The 14,794-nt window shown below is 40.0% G+C and overlaps 1 protein-coding gene across 1 annotated transcript in view; it reads left to right on the top strand.

Annotated features, from left to right (window-relative positions):
- ptprsa (protein tyrosine phosphatase receptor type Sa) overlaps positions 1-14,794 on the top strand; it is a 172,329-nt gene that overhangs the window by 128,455 nt on the left and 29,080 nt on the right. Inside the window, 12 exon segments of the mRNA XM_043222235.1 lie at positions 730-923; positions 2,280-2,306; positions 4,392-4,509; positions 8,858-9,451; positions 10,371-10,465; positions 10,565-10,786; positions 10,788-10,819; positions 11,239-11,326; positions 11,676-11,903; positions 11,980-12,140; positions 13,307-13,321; positions 13,732-13,847. Coding sequence (XP_043078170.1) covers positions 730-923; positions 2,280-2,306; positions 4,392-4,509; positions 8,858-9,451; positions 10,371-10,465; positions 10,565-10,786; positions 10,788-10,819; positions 11,239-11,326; positions 11,676-11,903; positions 11,980-12,140; positions 13,307-13,321; positions 13,732-13,847 — 1,890 coding nt within the window.

The following is a 14,794-nucleotide window of genomic DNA, read 5'->3' as shown; positions in this document are numbered from 1 at the left end:
CACACAGAGAGTTTGTCCTTGCCGAATCACGCGTAACTAAAGAAGTTTTAGTTTGTATGGGACTGAATGCGAGGTCTGTAACATTTCATGTAGATCCTACAATTTCCATGCGTTTAATAGCTAATAAATGTCGGGGAAGCCATGTTAGGGGTATGATATCTCGGGAACCACGATTGCTAACTATGTATAAATTGGTGGATTCGTAGAAAAATGGGTTTAGAGTCTCATCAGTCCTTTAATTGTGGTAAATAGTAAGTAAAAGAATGGTAACAATGAAAAAGAAATGGACATGCATAGATACGTGCATTCAGGTTTCATATAAACAGTTTTATTGCATTGCATTATTTTTAGAATTAACTGAGGTGTGCGAAATATTTAATGTAGATTTAAAAATGTCCATGTCTTTTTAAAGCCGAAAAATATGGAAAAACACATGTTTGGGGTATGATATCTCAGGAACTTAGATTTCTAGCATGAATTGGTAGATTGTTCTAAAAATTCTCATGTGGGTTTAAATATTTTTGTTACTGAAAAATAGTGATAAAGTTCTAGACAATCAAGTGGTAATCGCAAAGTAAGTCACAAAGAAAGTGGAGGGACACAGATAGATGTAAGCATTCTTTTTGCTATATGAACGATAATTACTTAAGTAACTCAAATAGCATAAAGAAACGCCTTAGCATCATATAATCTCAATACCTCATAGCGTGTCATCTTTTCCCATCGCAGTGCCCGGGGCCCCCCCTCGCCGCGTGGAGGTCGAGGTGCTGAACTCCACCGCCATCAAGGTGATGTGGCGCTCCCTGTTGCCAGGGAAACAGCACGGGCAGATCCGCGGATACCAGGTGCACTACGTCCGTGTCGAGAACGGCGAATCCCGCGGCCTGCCCCTCATCAAGGACGTCATGCTCGCCGATGCACAGGTATGGTAAAGCTACGATGCCGCTGTGCTGTACATGAACATTTCTTAAACCAACAGCCTAGTTTATTATTTTTCTTGCCAATAATCTGACATCATCAAGCGTGTACAGACAATTGGTTAATGTCTATTTTTAGGATAATGTTGCAGCTAATGCGACCCAAAATCTTGCGAGTATTTAACACACTCCTGGCCACTGCAACAAATGTATGAAAATCCTATTATAAATAATTTAATCTGTGAAGTTCTTTTTTAGCCTCTAGAATGCTTTCCACAAGCAGTCCAAAACATCTTATCAGCCATTAGAATTGCACGGTTTAGTCAAACCTCTAATAAGTTTAACCTCTAAGGCTCTAGTGTCATAGATAAAGTCAACAAAAGCTGATTATGTCTGCCGTATTGAGCGCCCCGAGAGCTCCGCAAAAACATGAGGCACTTGAGCACTGCGGTCACAATTCAGACTTGATTTAAAAGCACAAGCGGCAAAAAAAAAGGAAAAGGAAAGAAAAAGAAAGAAAGAAGAAAAAGCGAGCGAGCGCCTCTGGCTGCAACCTAAAATTATAATACAAGCTTCTGTCATGAAAACAGCAGTGAAATTACAGATACCATGCGCCTTATTCTCCTCACAGCTGCAAATATTACAGCTTTGAACAAACCGTGACTAAAGCTCTTGAATTTATCTCGCTTATGTTTATGACAGAATCGTTTACAGTTGTCGGCTGCGTGGGAATCGGTTGATATTATATCGATATCTGGGTCACGATACAATAATATGGTGATTCTGTGTTTATTCTATACAAAAGGTGATATATATATATATATATATATATATATATATATATATATATTAAATACTGATTCTTAGGGTGAGTGTAAAAACAGTATTGTGAGGTGAATATCTTTTAGTCACACGTTTTAATTTTCAGTTAAATTTAGTCCTGGCGCATTTTAAACATTAATGTGAACGTTTTTAAACGTTATCCCAAAACTTTTAGACATCAAATTAATTTTGCATCGCGCAAGACTTGGAGCATGTCTTAGAAGAATTGCTGTTGTGATCTGATATTAAACTCCAAAACAGCCTTGTGATACTCTTACCAAATGAAACGGTGAAGAAAAAACTGTAGGAATGACATGCTCAGATAGCAGCGGCCACTCAATTTCCTGCCTCGTCTTCAATCTTCATGATTTTTTTCACCCTAATCCACACTGACCTACTTTAAAACACTCTGCCGTTCTTCCATTTCCTTGGCACTTTTACCTTGTTTCGTCTTACGCTTTCCTCTCTTTCTTTCTGTCTGTCTTTTTCCTCTCTTTCAAACCGCCCTCCCTCTTTCTCCTCCCGGGTGGGGGATGTTAGTGGGAAATGGACGACACAGCTGAATACGTGAGTATGGCTGTCGGCGAGCGTTCGGTGTGATGTGAGAACCTGTGATGTTACATCAGACCCACTTTGTATCTCGGTCACTGAACGTGTTTATAGGCAGAAACTCTTGCTTTTTATTGGGGAAATGTCATAAACACTGTAGATCATGTAGATTCCAGCCTTTTTTAATAGGCCAGAAATGCCCGAAAAGCCGCGTTCAGAGTATGATATCTCAGGAACTTGGATTGCTAGCTTTGCACAAATTGGTAGATTGGTGGAGAAAAGTGTTCCCTTCAAGTCTTAGTGGTTCAGAAGGTCACCGTGGTAGAAATATTTTCTGAACTGGCCTCTAAAATTGCTAAATGGGGAAAAACTTTGGATTAACGCACATACTGTCTATATGCATGGATCTTGAAGTTAAAGTGTTACATGAAATCTGTTTTTGCTTTGGATTGCATTGCAGGATTGGTATAATGAATTGAGCTGTGTACATATTTCATGTAGATTTTCATTTTTAAAGTTCAGTTATCCAGAAATCCAAGTTTAGGGGATGATACCTGGGGAACTTTGATTTTTGTATTTTTGTACAAATTGGTAGATTGAAAGAAAAACATGTTGAGTCTCAACAAGAAAGACACTTTTTGTAACTGACTTCGAAAATTAGAAAAAGTGAAAGATTAGACAAACGAATGGGTCTATGAAAGGAATAAACCAGAATAATTAAAGTATTTTTTATTGCATATTAAAGCATATATATTGACACGTTGAAAATAAAGTGTCATGTAAACCATTTTTGTGTTGCAAGATTTTTTTAATGAGCTGATTTTGTCAGGGAGAGAAAACTAATGCAACCTCACGTCCATTTGTGTGTGTGTGTGTGTGTGTGTGACGGCGATAGAAAAATATTAATGGTGCACAGGGGGAATGATGTAACATCAGGGTTCCTTTATGCCTGGCATGAAAGAGTGTGTTTTGTGCTGTGATGTTGTGCATTAAGTAAAGTACAAAAAAAACGACGCTTATTTTGTGCAAAATTCAAGCGACCTTTTGAAGGAATGAGATTTGCATTGGCGTTATTATTTATTTTTATAAATAGATCATTTGTGTAACCCAAAAATTGCATGAATATCTTGAACTGGTTTGATGTGAAGCTCAATTCTCTGAAAGCCGCGAGACCCACAGTTGCTTTTTTCTCTGAGCGCTTGCCATTAATTTCCTCTCCGTCATGCGCGCTGATCAAAGCTCCCTCGCTTTCACGTGAAATATTGGAAAATAGGAGGCCGTCAGAAGGGCGTGTGTGCGTACAGCTTACCGGCCGAGCCAGAGAAATTCATTATACTGACGGTCTGTTTGCTCAGGCTCTCTGTTGAATTAATTCACAGACATGTGTCGTAGATGAGCGGGAACTGTAATCTATAACCTGGTCGTGTTGGATGACACGCTAAATGCCAATAATAATGATCCATACTGCTGTAGAAATGAGATGCACTTCTGAATAAATAAATTATATATATATATATATATATATATATATATATATATATATATATATATACATATATATATTTATAGAGAGAGAGTATTTATTGATGTATTAAAATGTAAAAAAATCATATTCATCATTGCAGTCATACAATTAATCGCGATTTATCACGTCTTAAATAGTTTTCATTTACATAATATATGTGCTGTGGATATAATGTATGTAAAAAATACACGTGCTTATATTTCAGAAAAATGTTTATATATTAAATATATTTATTTATACTATAAACTGTATGAATATAAATCTACACATGCAAATACATTAAATTATTTAAAAAGTATGTACTGTATGTGTGTGTATTTTAATACGTAATAATGATTGATCATTTGACAGCGCATATATATATATATATTTATTGATACATTATTAAATTGCATTATATTTATGCTATATATATTTATCTTTTTAAAAAAAGAGCGCAGAGGACAGATTGCGGGCTGTGACATTGAAAAGAGGGGAAAGTGACGCCGAGGCTGTGCGGGTGGCGTGTAGTAACGTCTTTAAAAAATTCAGTTCCCTAACATAGTGCTAACTTCCCTCTTGGTGTCCATTAACCACAGGAGATGGTCATCGGGGGCCTGCAGCCTGACACCACGTACTCCATCACCGTGGCAGCCTACACCACCAAAGGAGACGGAGCCCGCAGCAAACCCAAGCTGGTGGTGACTAAAGGAGCAGGTCGGTAATAACGACGCTATCATTAGCCGAGCTCCAGAGCACCGCAGGCCAGGTGTTATGAGCTACAGGAGCAAAATGAACCTTAAGGGACTTCAATCGAATCAGAAAAAACAAACACGGCCTATATAGTGTGTCTGGAGTACATAAAAGCTATAAGGGAATGTATAGCTGGGATTGCACATTAGCGCTTAGCCACACATGGCCTGCTACTGCAACAAAGTTTAGTTCGCAGGAAGGGCTGAAGTTTGAGTGAGGCATTAGACGGTCAGAATGACGGACTAGTTAACAACAGATTAGTAGATTAGCTCGCTAAAAAAATTAAAACGGCATGCTAATGTATCATCTTAAAATGCTTCCATTTTAAAGGACCGCCAGACTCAAAGTGTTCCAAATTGTTGGTCTATGTAGGTAGACCACTTGATTGTGTCCTTAGCATTGCATTTTTAGGACTTTTAGACTTTAGAAATGTCTCAAAACATTAGCGTTCTGTTATGCCTGTTAGCCTAATTGTGCAGGGAAGTGAATTACCATGCTCTTACCATTTTTATAAGTACTTTCTCTCTGTACTCATGCAAACATTTAGTTTTTTTGGTTTTTTTAATCTTCAAAAATAGCACTCATACTGTCTGATTATTCACTTCTGCAAGCCAACTAACAAGTCTCGTTTGAATGTTGTTTTATACATTCCTAGTGTAAAATGATCAGGTTGACCTTACTTAAACATACCAGCAAAGTGAACACCATGCTAATGACATTAGCGCCATGCTAATACCGTGGTATTCTTATGTGTTTTGGATTTTGCTTCTCATTGTTTTGTACGCATCTGACACCATGAGCTTCTTCTTTCGAGAAAATAGTGCTAATCCTTTTTTGCTAACAGTTTTCAAGTGACAGCCCGCTAACTAGTCCGTTTTGTGTATCCCTAGAGCTTTTGGTGGTTTGACGGAATTGAGAGTCTTGTAGGATATATTCGCTAGCCACATATGCCGTTAGCGCTCAAACTCTCGACGCTGACGAGACAGGTGTGCCGATCGCAGGTGTCAAGTGTGACAGTGGCGCCGCATATGCATGTCATTCTGAACGCCTGTCTCTTTGCCTCTCACTTATGCAGTCAAAGGAAGGATGTCCCTGCGCTTCCCGTCTCCGAAAGTGTGGCGAAACGCTTACAGCAGACAAAAGAAATAAATAAATAAACAAGGGCAGACTCAGCCCTACTTAAAGAAGCGGCATCGCGCTCTTTCATGTGCCAGAACAGAGGGGAAGCTTGACCAATGGGGCTCAGAGGAGCCACTCCGGGGCACTTTCATGCCTCATTTCTGCTACATAATGCTGTCAGACAACTTAAGCCCCTGCCTTATTGTATTGATAAGGGCCGACCCGCCCCTTTCAAACCCCGAACCTTCCACAAGGCCGCCTGTCATCTGAGAGAGCTGGCCGTCCCCGAGCTGCCATTCTGCATGTCGGAGATACACTTCAGAACGGAGACTCGGCAGCGTGAAGCCCGTCAGTCAGGCTCTGCGGTCACGCCAAGACATCTTTCCAGTTGCATGCAATGAAATAATGTGCGCTGGAGTGAGCAGTAGTATTTTTATAGCTAGGGTTGCTATTGTTGAATAAAACACCAACAGAAATGAAATAAAAAGGATACGTTAAATTTCGGTTTGACGCCAAGGCAGCATTTCTCATTTTTAAGTATTAAAATAACACAGCTAAAATAAAAATTAATAAAATCTGTAAATGTAAACAAAAAACAAAAACATATTCAGGTGCTATTAGTATGAATTCAAATAATTTAAAATATACTAATACTAATATTAGTTAAATAATAGTAAGTTTATAATAATAAGTTTTTAATTTAAGAAGAATTACAGCATTATTAACTTAATTATTTTAAACGAAAATGACCATTGACCACAAAAAGCAATCATAAGTGTTCATTTTTAAACATTGATATTTATACATCATCTGAAAGCTGAATAACTAAGCTTTCCATTGATGTATGGTCTGTTTGAACTATTTGAATGTCTGAAATGTCAAAATGTCAAAGTATTGAGAAAATGTAAAGTAAATAGTCTAAAAAATCCTTAGCAATGCATATTACTAATCAAAAGTTAAGTTTTGATATCTATGGTAGGAAATTTACAAATTTTCTTCATGAAACATGATGTTTCCTTAATGATTTTGCCCCATACAATGTGTTTTTGGCTATTGCTATAAAAAAACAACAACATATATCCATGCAACGTAAGACTGGTTTTGTGGTCAAGGGACACAAATAAAAACCTATTTAAAATTTGAATATAACCTATGTAAATGGCACCAGCTCAAATGCACAAAATAAACCATAAATTTCTGTCATTTCTGGTGATTTTTGTATTATGCTTAAGCGCACGTCAACAATATTGACAAACATTATTAATGCTGCGTTCAAAGAGCTGCGTTATCGGTTTCCCGCGCCTTGATCTCAAAGCAGATGTCCTTGTATCGATCTAATTGATGCTGCCTGTTGTCCAGGAGGAATGACACAGGAATGATTGATTCTGTTCTCGTTTCAGAGCCGATGGACTGATTGATGTGCATGCTGTCAAACCCTTCACTAATGCGCCTTATCATTCGCGATTCCACGTGCTTTAGCTGCAAACCTTCACATCTTTAAGTTTAGGCGTTGGTAGGCCAGATTCTGATCAAGTGCAAGCCTTCCTTTTTTTAATTTCCTCCTGTCTCCCTTCATCCTTGTGGGAGATGAGCAGATTGCATGCTAATGCAGGGTCTGGAGGTGTTCTTCACAAGTGTCCGCTTGGACGGCCGCCACGGCTCAGGGAACAGAGAGTCTGGATGACTCACAATCCTCCCGGCACTGTGGTTATTCTCTTCAATTAATTGGTCCACTTAGGGCCACTTGCTCCAGTCCTGATTGTAGAGAGTGAAGCTCCTTGTTGGTCTCTGGAGCTTCTTGTCTAATATCGTCTGATGCCAGGATACTGTGGCATGGATCTGAACTTTCTGTAGATTGTGTTTTTTGGATTATGGGATTACAAACTGGCATTATGGTTCTCATGAATTGATTCTGTTTATTTTTTTAGCAATCGCATAGTTCCAGATCCAGAATTAGATTGGATCAGCTGTCTTTGAAATCTTTATTGGTGCACCAAGTCCTGAAAACTGTAAACAGATAGATTTAATTTTATTACATATTAAACATTAGTTTGTTTTTACTGTTTTGAAAAATGTATACAAGCAGCAACTTTGCTTGATGCCCATATTCCCCTTTGCCATGGTAAAATCACTACAAGCTTAGTCATTTGTGGAATGTTACTTTGATTAATTTCTTGCGTATTGTAGAAAGTTAAAGTCTGTTAATTACTTTGACCTTTTTGTTATCCTGGGCTAAAGAAATTTAGTGGGACAGTTATATTCAGACGTATTTGCTTGGTTTTGCCCTTGTCTTTTGTATATTTGATATCAGTTCGGCCCAGAATGCAGCTCTGCAGTTTTCTCTGGGCTAAGTCATGTCAGCTGGCAGTCGTGCTTTATACGCCTAATATAACTCACTGCAAGTCCTGTCGGCAGGTTAATTGCATGTTAGCTGAAGGTTATTTTATTTTGTTCTTCTTTTTTGTTGCGGCTTCTCCTCCACTGGAGATGAGAAGGACATAGAGAGAGAAAGGGACGTAGGGAAGAGGGGGAGGACGTGAGTATGAAACGCAATCCTATCTTAATCAGTGGCTGTGGGTCAACAGTGGCCGTTAATGCAAGGCCTAATGGGAAACGTGCCTGTGGTCCTGTGGAGAGGATTGTGTGTCGTCCAGTGGAGTGGACTGGAGTGCCGTTGGCGAAGGGAAGCGAGCCACAATCACGGCGTCTCTGACCCTCGTTGTCCTCTCGCTGCGGCAGATTGTGCCGTTTCCCTGTCACTTTCATCAGCACTTCTTTTTTTTATCCAGGAGTCATTCGTCCTCCTGTCTCTTCTCGTGCTCTCCTTCTCTATCATACGGCTGTTAACCCGCCGTCTCTCATCCAGTGATCGGTTCGACAACCATCTAGTCACTTAAAAATGAATAGCTTTTTCAAAACAGGTTGTTCCGACTTAGCCTTTATGGGTAACGTTTGGAGTAAGGAGTATATGTGCTGTAAGTGCCTTTGTGATAGTTTGTACAAAACGTACATGCTTATATAATGGCACTTTACAGGAACTGGGTTTGTAATAAATCCCTTTAGAGTCATTTTAGATGGCTTTTCTTTAGTAGGGAGTACCAGGATGAAAATACACCTAGTTACGCTACAACAGACTTAAGTGAGATACGGTTCATTTGAATTGAATGTAATGTCCTTCTTTCTCTCTCCACAGTGCCGGGGCCTCCCTTTCTCTCTGTCAACCAAAACTCAGAGACTACCGCATTAGTGCGCTGGCAACCCCCAGATTTCATCGCTCCAGGTCTTGAGGTGCAAGGCTATCGGCTACAATTTGGCCGAAAGGACGTGAGCCCCCTGGCAACACTGGAGTTTGGCCCTCAGGAGCTGGAATATTCCATTAGCAATATCCACAGAGGGGCCACGTACCTCTTCAAAGTGTCCGCCAAGTCCAGATCGGGATTTGGCGAAGAGGCTACCCGAGAACTAAAAGTCCCAGAGGAGGTTCCTCGAGGGTATCCCCAAATAATGGAAGGGTCTAACATTACCTGTTGCTCACTCCAATTTGCATGGTTGCCTCCGGTGCTAGCGGAGCGTAACGGTGCTATAACAGAATACACGCTGGCTTACCAAGAGGCCGGAGCGGCTGGTGGACCAAAGGAACTGCGTCTGCCGGCAAGTGAGAACAGCTACACCCTCAACAGCCTGAGGCCCAACGCAGTGTACGATGTGAAAATTCGAGCGCACACCAGTGTAGGTCCAGGGCCCTACAGCCCACCGATCCAGTATCGAACAGTGGCCTACGAAGCAGGTACGGGTTGCTCATTTCCCCGCCTCAAGGGACAAACTTCTACAATGCAAGCACCTACACCCGATTATATAAAGTTCTCTGGGAGCCACATACCTCACTAACACCCTCCCCCACAACAAGGTAAAATAAGTCAGTAAGTTAAAGTCAGTCAGTTTTGAAAGGGGAGGAGCATCAATTTTTGCGAGGTAAGTGCCGATTGGTCAGACACGCCCAGCACATTCACTCATCCAATCACAAAACTCCCCTAGTATTCCAAGGTAGGCGAGAGCCACGTCAAGGAGATCCCAGATCTGAAGTCGAATCAGGCACATTTGTTTACTTTTGTTTGGGTTTTCTTGCATTTTTCGTTGTTTGGTTTAACGGTTCCTCTTTTCTGTACTCACCTTTCCCCTGCTCCCACACTGGGATGGTTTGCAGCATGGCGTCCCATGATGCACTGCTAACAAGTGTGGGCATGACAAGTGTGTTTGGGGTTTGTCCTCGTTCCTGTCAGGCTTTCTGCCACGGCAGTGCCTATCCAAATTCGAGAGCACGCAGCAGTGGGTTACTCAAACATAATGTGGGCTCAGCTATTCTGGAATCGTTCAGGGGGGATTATGGGAGCTGCTTGCCAAATGTTCTTGTTGGGGCGGCACTGCCGGGCCAGGGCAGGCAGAGTACTGTGCGATCCTGTGGTTCTGTGTTCACCAGTCCAGTCTAGCGTGCTGTTTGTCCCAACTGAGCGCCTCCCCCCCCCCTTCCCTTCACAGCTAACCCCACACACTGCTCACTCAGAGGGACCAAAGCCCCTCTCCTTTGGGGGAAAACTGGTTGCAAGCAGCGAACATTCTGTCAGCCTTCTTTCCGTTCAGCCTTGTTGGCCTTTTTCAATTTCTAAAGTGTTTTTCTCAATTTGTTTCCTCCATTCACCTCTGGATAGATGTTCCTAAGAACTTCACAGTGAAGCTGGCCACCAAAACCACGGTACTGCTGAACTGGAAGTTTTCAGATAGTCGCTTCCCGTACCGATGCATGGTAAGCAAGCTAATGAATCCTGATGATTTGTTAATTAAATATCAATCTTATTGCCAGGATCTGTTCTTGAACAATTTATCAATGCACTTTGGTCCACAGATCGAGTACAATCGGCAGAAGGTTGACATTGATGCTAGGATGACCAAAGCTCTCATCACTAACTTGCGACCCAACACCACCTACGAGTTCAGAATCACCTGCCAAGAGAGCAGCGATGGTGGACCCAAACACAAGCTCATCGCACGAACGGCGCCACCTATTCTGGTCCGAAAGCCAGAGTTGGACCTAAAAAGAGAGCCAGATAATACTCTGACCATTGTCTTTCCCACCGCTGGAATCCAAAGAGTTGATCAAGTAAGGAAAGCCAAATGTCGTTCTAGGCAGGAAACACATTCTACACAAGCAAGTGAACGCAGACACAAGCAAATTGTGAAAAAAAAAAAATGTGGTGTTCTATAAAAGTGTTCCCTATTCTGTCCCACCCCTCTCACTTCGCTTCCTGTCAACTTACTGTTAAAGGCAAAAATGCAGCACATACTTAAGAACTGTATTTTTTGTTTGTGTTTTGAAAAGCAACATCAAGCTTACTTAGCATGAAATAAATGCGTTCACATACTTGTATAGGGATTTTTTTCAGCTTTTGTTGAAAATTGTTAATCTAGATTTTTTCAAATTTTATGGAACAGGGAAAATAATAGTGGATGGGTATTTGATTTTTTTATTTATTTTTTTAATAGTTATTTGACTTTGACCTTGACCTCAACCTCTTGCAGGGCAGTCTATGTTGTGGTGGTTCCTCTGAGGAAGGGAAGAGGTCCAATCCGACATATCAAGAGCCCAGATGAATTGGACCTAGACGAGGTGAACATACAACTTATTTTCTCAAAGTCTTTGTCCTTGTGTCGCAGACACAGTGGAGCCAAAGCCATGGAAAGTGTTCTCGCAGGAGCATTGTGGAAACGTTCCTGAGGGGTTTGTCAGGGAGAGGGGACAATTACACAGCTCTCATCTTTACCCGCTGGCAAACAGCCACTCTTGGCCACTTGACCTTGAACTGTAAATGGCAAATGGGTGCCTGTATTCTGTTTATGTATTTGACTTTTTTTTTTGTGAATAACCCATTTTGTTTAGCATCAGCTGAATCAACCAGAGTATGTTATGTTTTAGATGCTGGTTTCAGTTCTTCTCAAGCAGTCTTTTTCTCCCACAGCTGTTGGGCGACAGAAGACTCGGTCAACGTCACGCTCGAACCACCCGTCAGCTCAAGCAGGTGGACGGGAAGCGGCCCTACATCGCTGCCAGCTTCAAGCCCTCATCCATGCCGCCGTCCTTCACCCTGGGCAACCAGATGGTGTACAGCGGCTTTGAAAACAGGGCTCTGGACGCCGGGCAGGAATACGTGTTCTTCATCCTTGCTGAGCTCAACACCACCGGAGGGGTGAGTAAAATTTAAGTTTTAAGACTCATGCAAAGGAGTGATCACAGATAGCTATAACATTTTTGCTTTTGTGCAGAAATCGTTTGCGTCCAGCCCCTACACGGATCCAATCACGGCTCCTGAAGTAGACCCTCAGCCCATAGAGACAGGAGGGGATGGACTCATCTGGGTGGTGGGACCCGTTCTGGCTGTGGTCTTCATAATCTGTATTGTGATTGCGATTCTTCTCTACAAGAAGTGAGTGAATGAATTTTTACTTTTTACATGTGAATATGAACTTCAATTTGTACAATTTACACTACCAGTCATAATGTTAACAAATTTAAGCTTATCTTTAAAGTTGGAAATTTGTGCCTTCAAAAATTATGTATTATTTGAATATCTTTACAAAACATTTTATTTGACAACAACAATATAAAATGTTTTTTATGCATTGTTGTCTTATCTGTCATTTTATAAAAAATTCATTTATATTGCAAATAAATACTGCAATAAATTACTATATTAGTAAGGTTTTAAGACATTTATACTTTTGATTTATAGATTACTATGATTAGTTGCAATTGACAAATAATAGAACTACCTACTTTATAAATCAAAACATTTTGTAAAAACATTTACAAAGTCTGTTAATAAAATGTATTTACAAATGTCCGTATTCTGACCCCTAACATTTTAGTCTAATTCCATTTTTGTTTAGATTTTTTTTATTATTATGAAAGTAAATCAAATACTATTTCTATTATTCGTTAAACTATTTTGTAAGGACATTTATAAATATAACACAATTGTATTATACGTTTCGGTTGCAATTTTCAGCTCTTCAGATAATGAGTAATTGGAGCAGTCTTCAAACTAAAGCTCAGACACTCCGCATGCGTTTTGAGGTGCAGAAATGCTTTAAGAAGGATTTGAGCTTATTTTAGCCCTCAGCGTTGGCATAGTTTGGAAAAGTTCAAAGCAGAGCTGAAGAGAGCAATCAATTCGATCGTATCAAAAATTAATGAGGTGATAGCTAATAGCTATTAGCTTCAGAGTGAGGCCAAAGCAGGCCGCTTTGACTTTTAGCATGCAAACGTGCTGAAACTCAAAGGGAAGCTATTCCTCATTAGCGCCTCAAGAGCCAGGTTAAAAGCGGACGACTCCTGGCTAGTATTTCCTCCCTCGGCAGGACCTTGAGTTTGACCTCTGGTGTCTGGAGATCCTATAGCCCCCTGTGGGCACAAACACACATCTTTTACAGGTCTGTCCAAATGCAGATGAGCTAATCTGGCTCCGCTAGCCTGCCCTGTGAATTTAAATGCACTCTATTGATTTTTTTTTTCCCCTCTCCTCTCCCTTGTTCTCTTGTTGTGTTTTCTCCCTTTTATATATTTATTTCACTTCAATGCTTTCTTTGGAAGCAGCAAGCCTGACAGGTAAGGCTTAGCTGTACTTTATTGCTGTTTTCAAGGGGGCAAAAGAAAACAACCTGCCTCAGCATAAAAGCAACTTTTAATTAGATGGCAGAGAAAAACAGTGCAATGAAATGGCGGGTTCAACCAATGTGCCCCTAGGCTGTGGTGTTTGTGGACATAGCTTTGTTTGTGCTAGCATCTAGCTTCCTTGATTATAGACTATAAACAGTGTTTTCTGCACTGGTATATACGACAAACAAAGTAGTGTGCAGATTTTTTATTAAAACATGTTAACGTTATAAGTGCATGGCGGTAATTGAATCATTCTAAATCAAGAGTCATTGATCTGAATCAGAAACGCTTGTGATTGGTGCGCTTGTCTCGTTTGTCACATTTCATTGAGTCCTTGCGCTTTCTTTCATTTTCTAAAGCAGCAAACGTAAAGAGTCAGAGCCACGGACGAAATGTCTGCTGAACAACGCCGATATCACCCCCCACCACCCCACAGACCCGGTGGAGATGAGGCGAATCAACTTCCAGACCCCAGGTATATTCACATGAGCCGCAAACACGAACTTTTCTCTCAACTCATCTCTCGAATCGTATGTCAGATGTATTTCTAGGTCATACTTCACCCCGAAAAAATCGAATGAAAAAATCAAAAGAATATATTTAGCGTAAAGAAAACAGAGCTTTTTTTGCATTTTAACATTATTTTCATATCATCCGTCAGATTCTCATTTCAAATGTGTACTTTGAAGTGCGCCAGAGTGACATATATTGTCAATTAACTTTAATTTAACTGTCAATTTCAGGAGCACCTGCTGTTTTTTCTAATTAGCGTCTCTGTACTCATGAAGTTTATTAGTAAATCATTGTGTACAGACTGTCAGTCATCTTTATTTTGTATTTGGTTCAGGGTTTTGAATGTTCAAATGAAACTGAACATCCATCCAGACCTTTTTGCCGTTGCTGCCCTCGTGTCTAAACAAAATGGATGTTTTGCTTCATCCAAATCATTCAGTTCAAAGAGCGTCCTCAGTTTTGCTGGCTTTGCAAGTTAAACCTAGTCCGACATGGAAGAAAAATGGCTTTTATATTGACTTTTAAGATTTACAAAGATTTGGGAGATAGAAAAGCCTAACATAATTTTTTTAGGAAAAACACATCATGTCTACTATAAATGCTTTTTGGGCATATATATATATATATATATATATATATATATATATATATATATATATATAATATATATATATATATATATAAGATATAGTGACGCGCCAAAGTGACACAATTTATTTTTCATTTTTAATTGCCTTAATTTTTTTGTTACTGATGGCTAACAAAACAATATAAATGTTATATTAATGTTTAATATTATGATTTATCTTCATGGGCACGGATAACCGATAATTATGCTTTTATAAAAAAAACCCAGAAAACCGATAATTATCTCTATGCTGTTTATTTATTCATTTATATTAGCTGTAC

The sequence above is a fragment of the Puntigrus tetrazona genome, chromosome 22 (assembly GCF_018831695.1).
Source record: "Puntigrus tetrazona isolate hp1 chromosome 22, ASM1883169v1, whole genome shotgun sequence".
In the NCBI taxonomy this organism is placed as follows: Eukaryota; Metazoa; Chordata; class Actinopteri; order Cypriniformes; family Cyprinidae; genus Puntigrus; species Puntigrus tetrazona.
The sequence above is the reverse complement of the archived record's forward strand: the minus strand, read 5'-3'. Positions and strand labels throughout refer to the sequence as shown.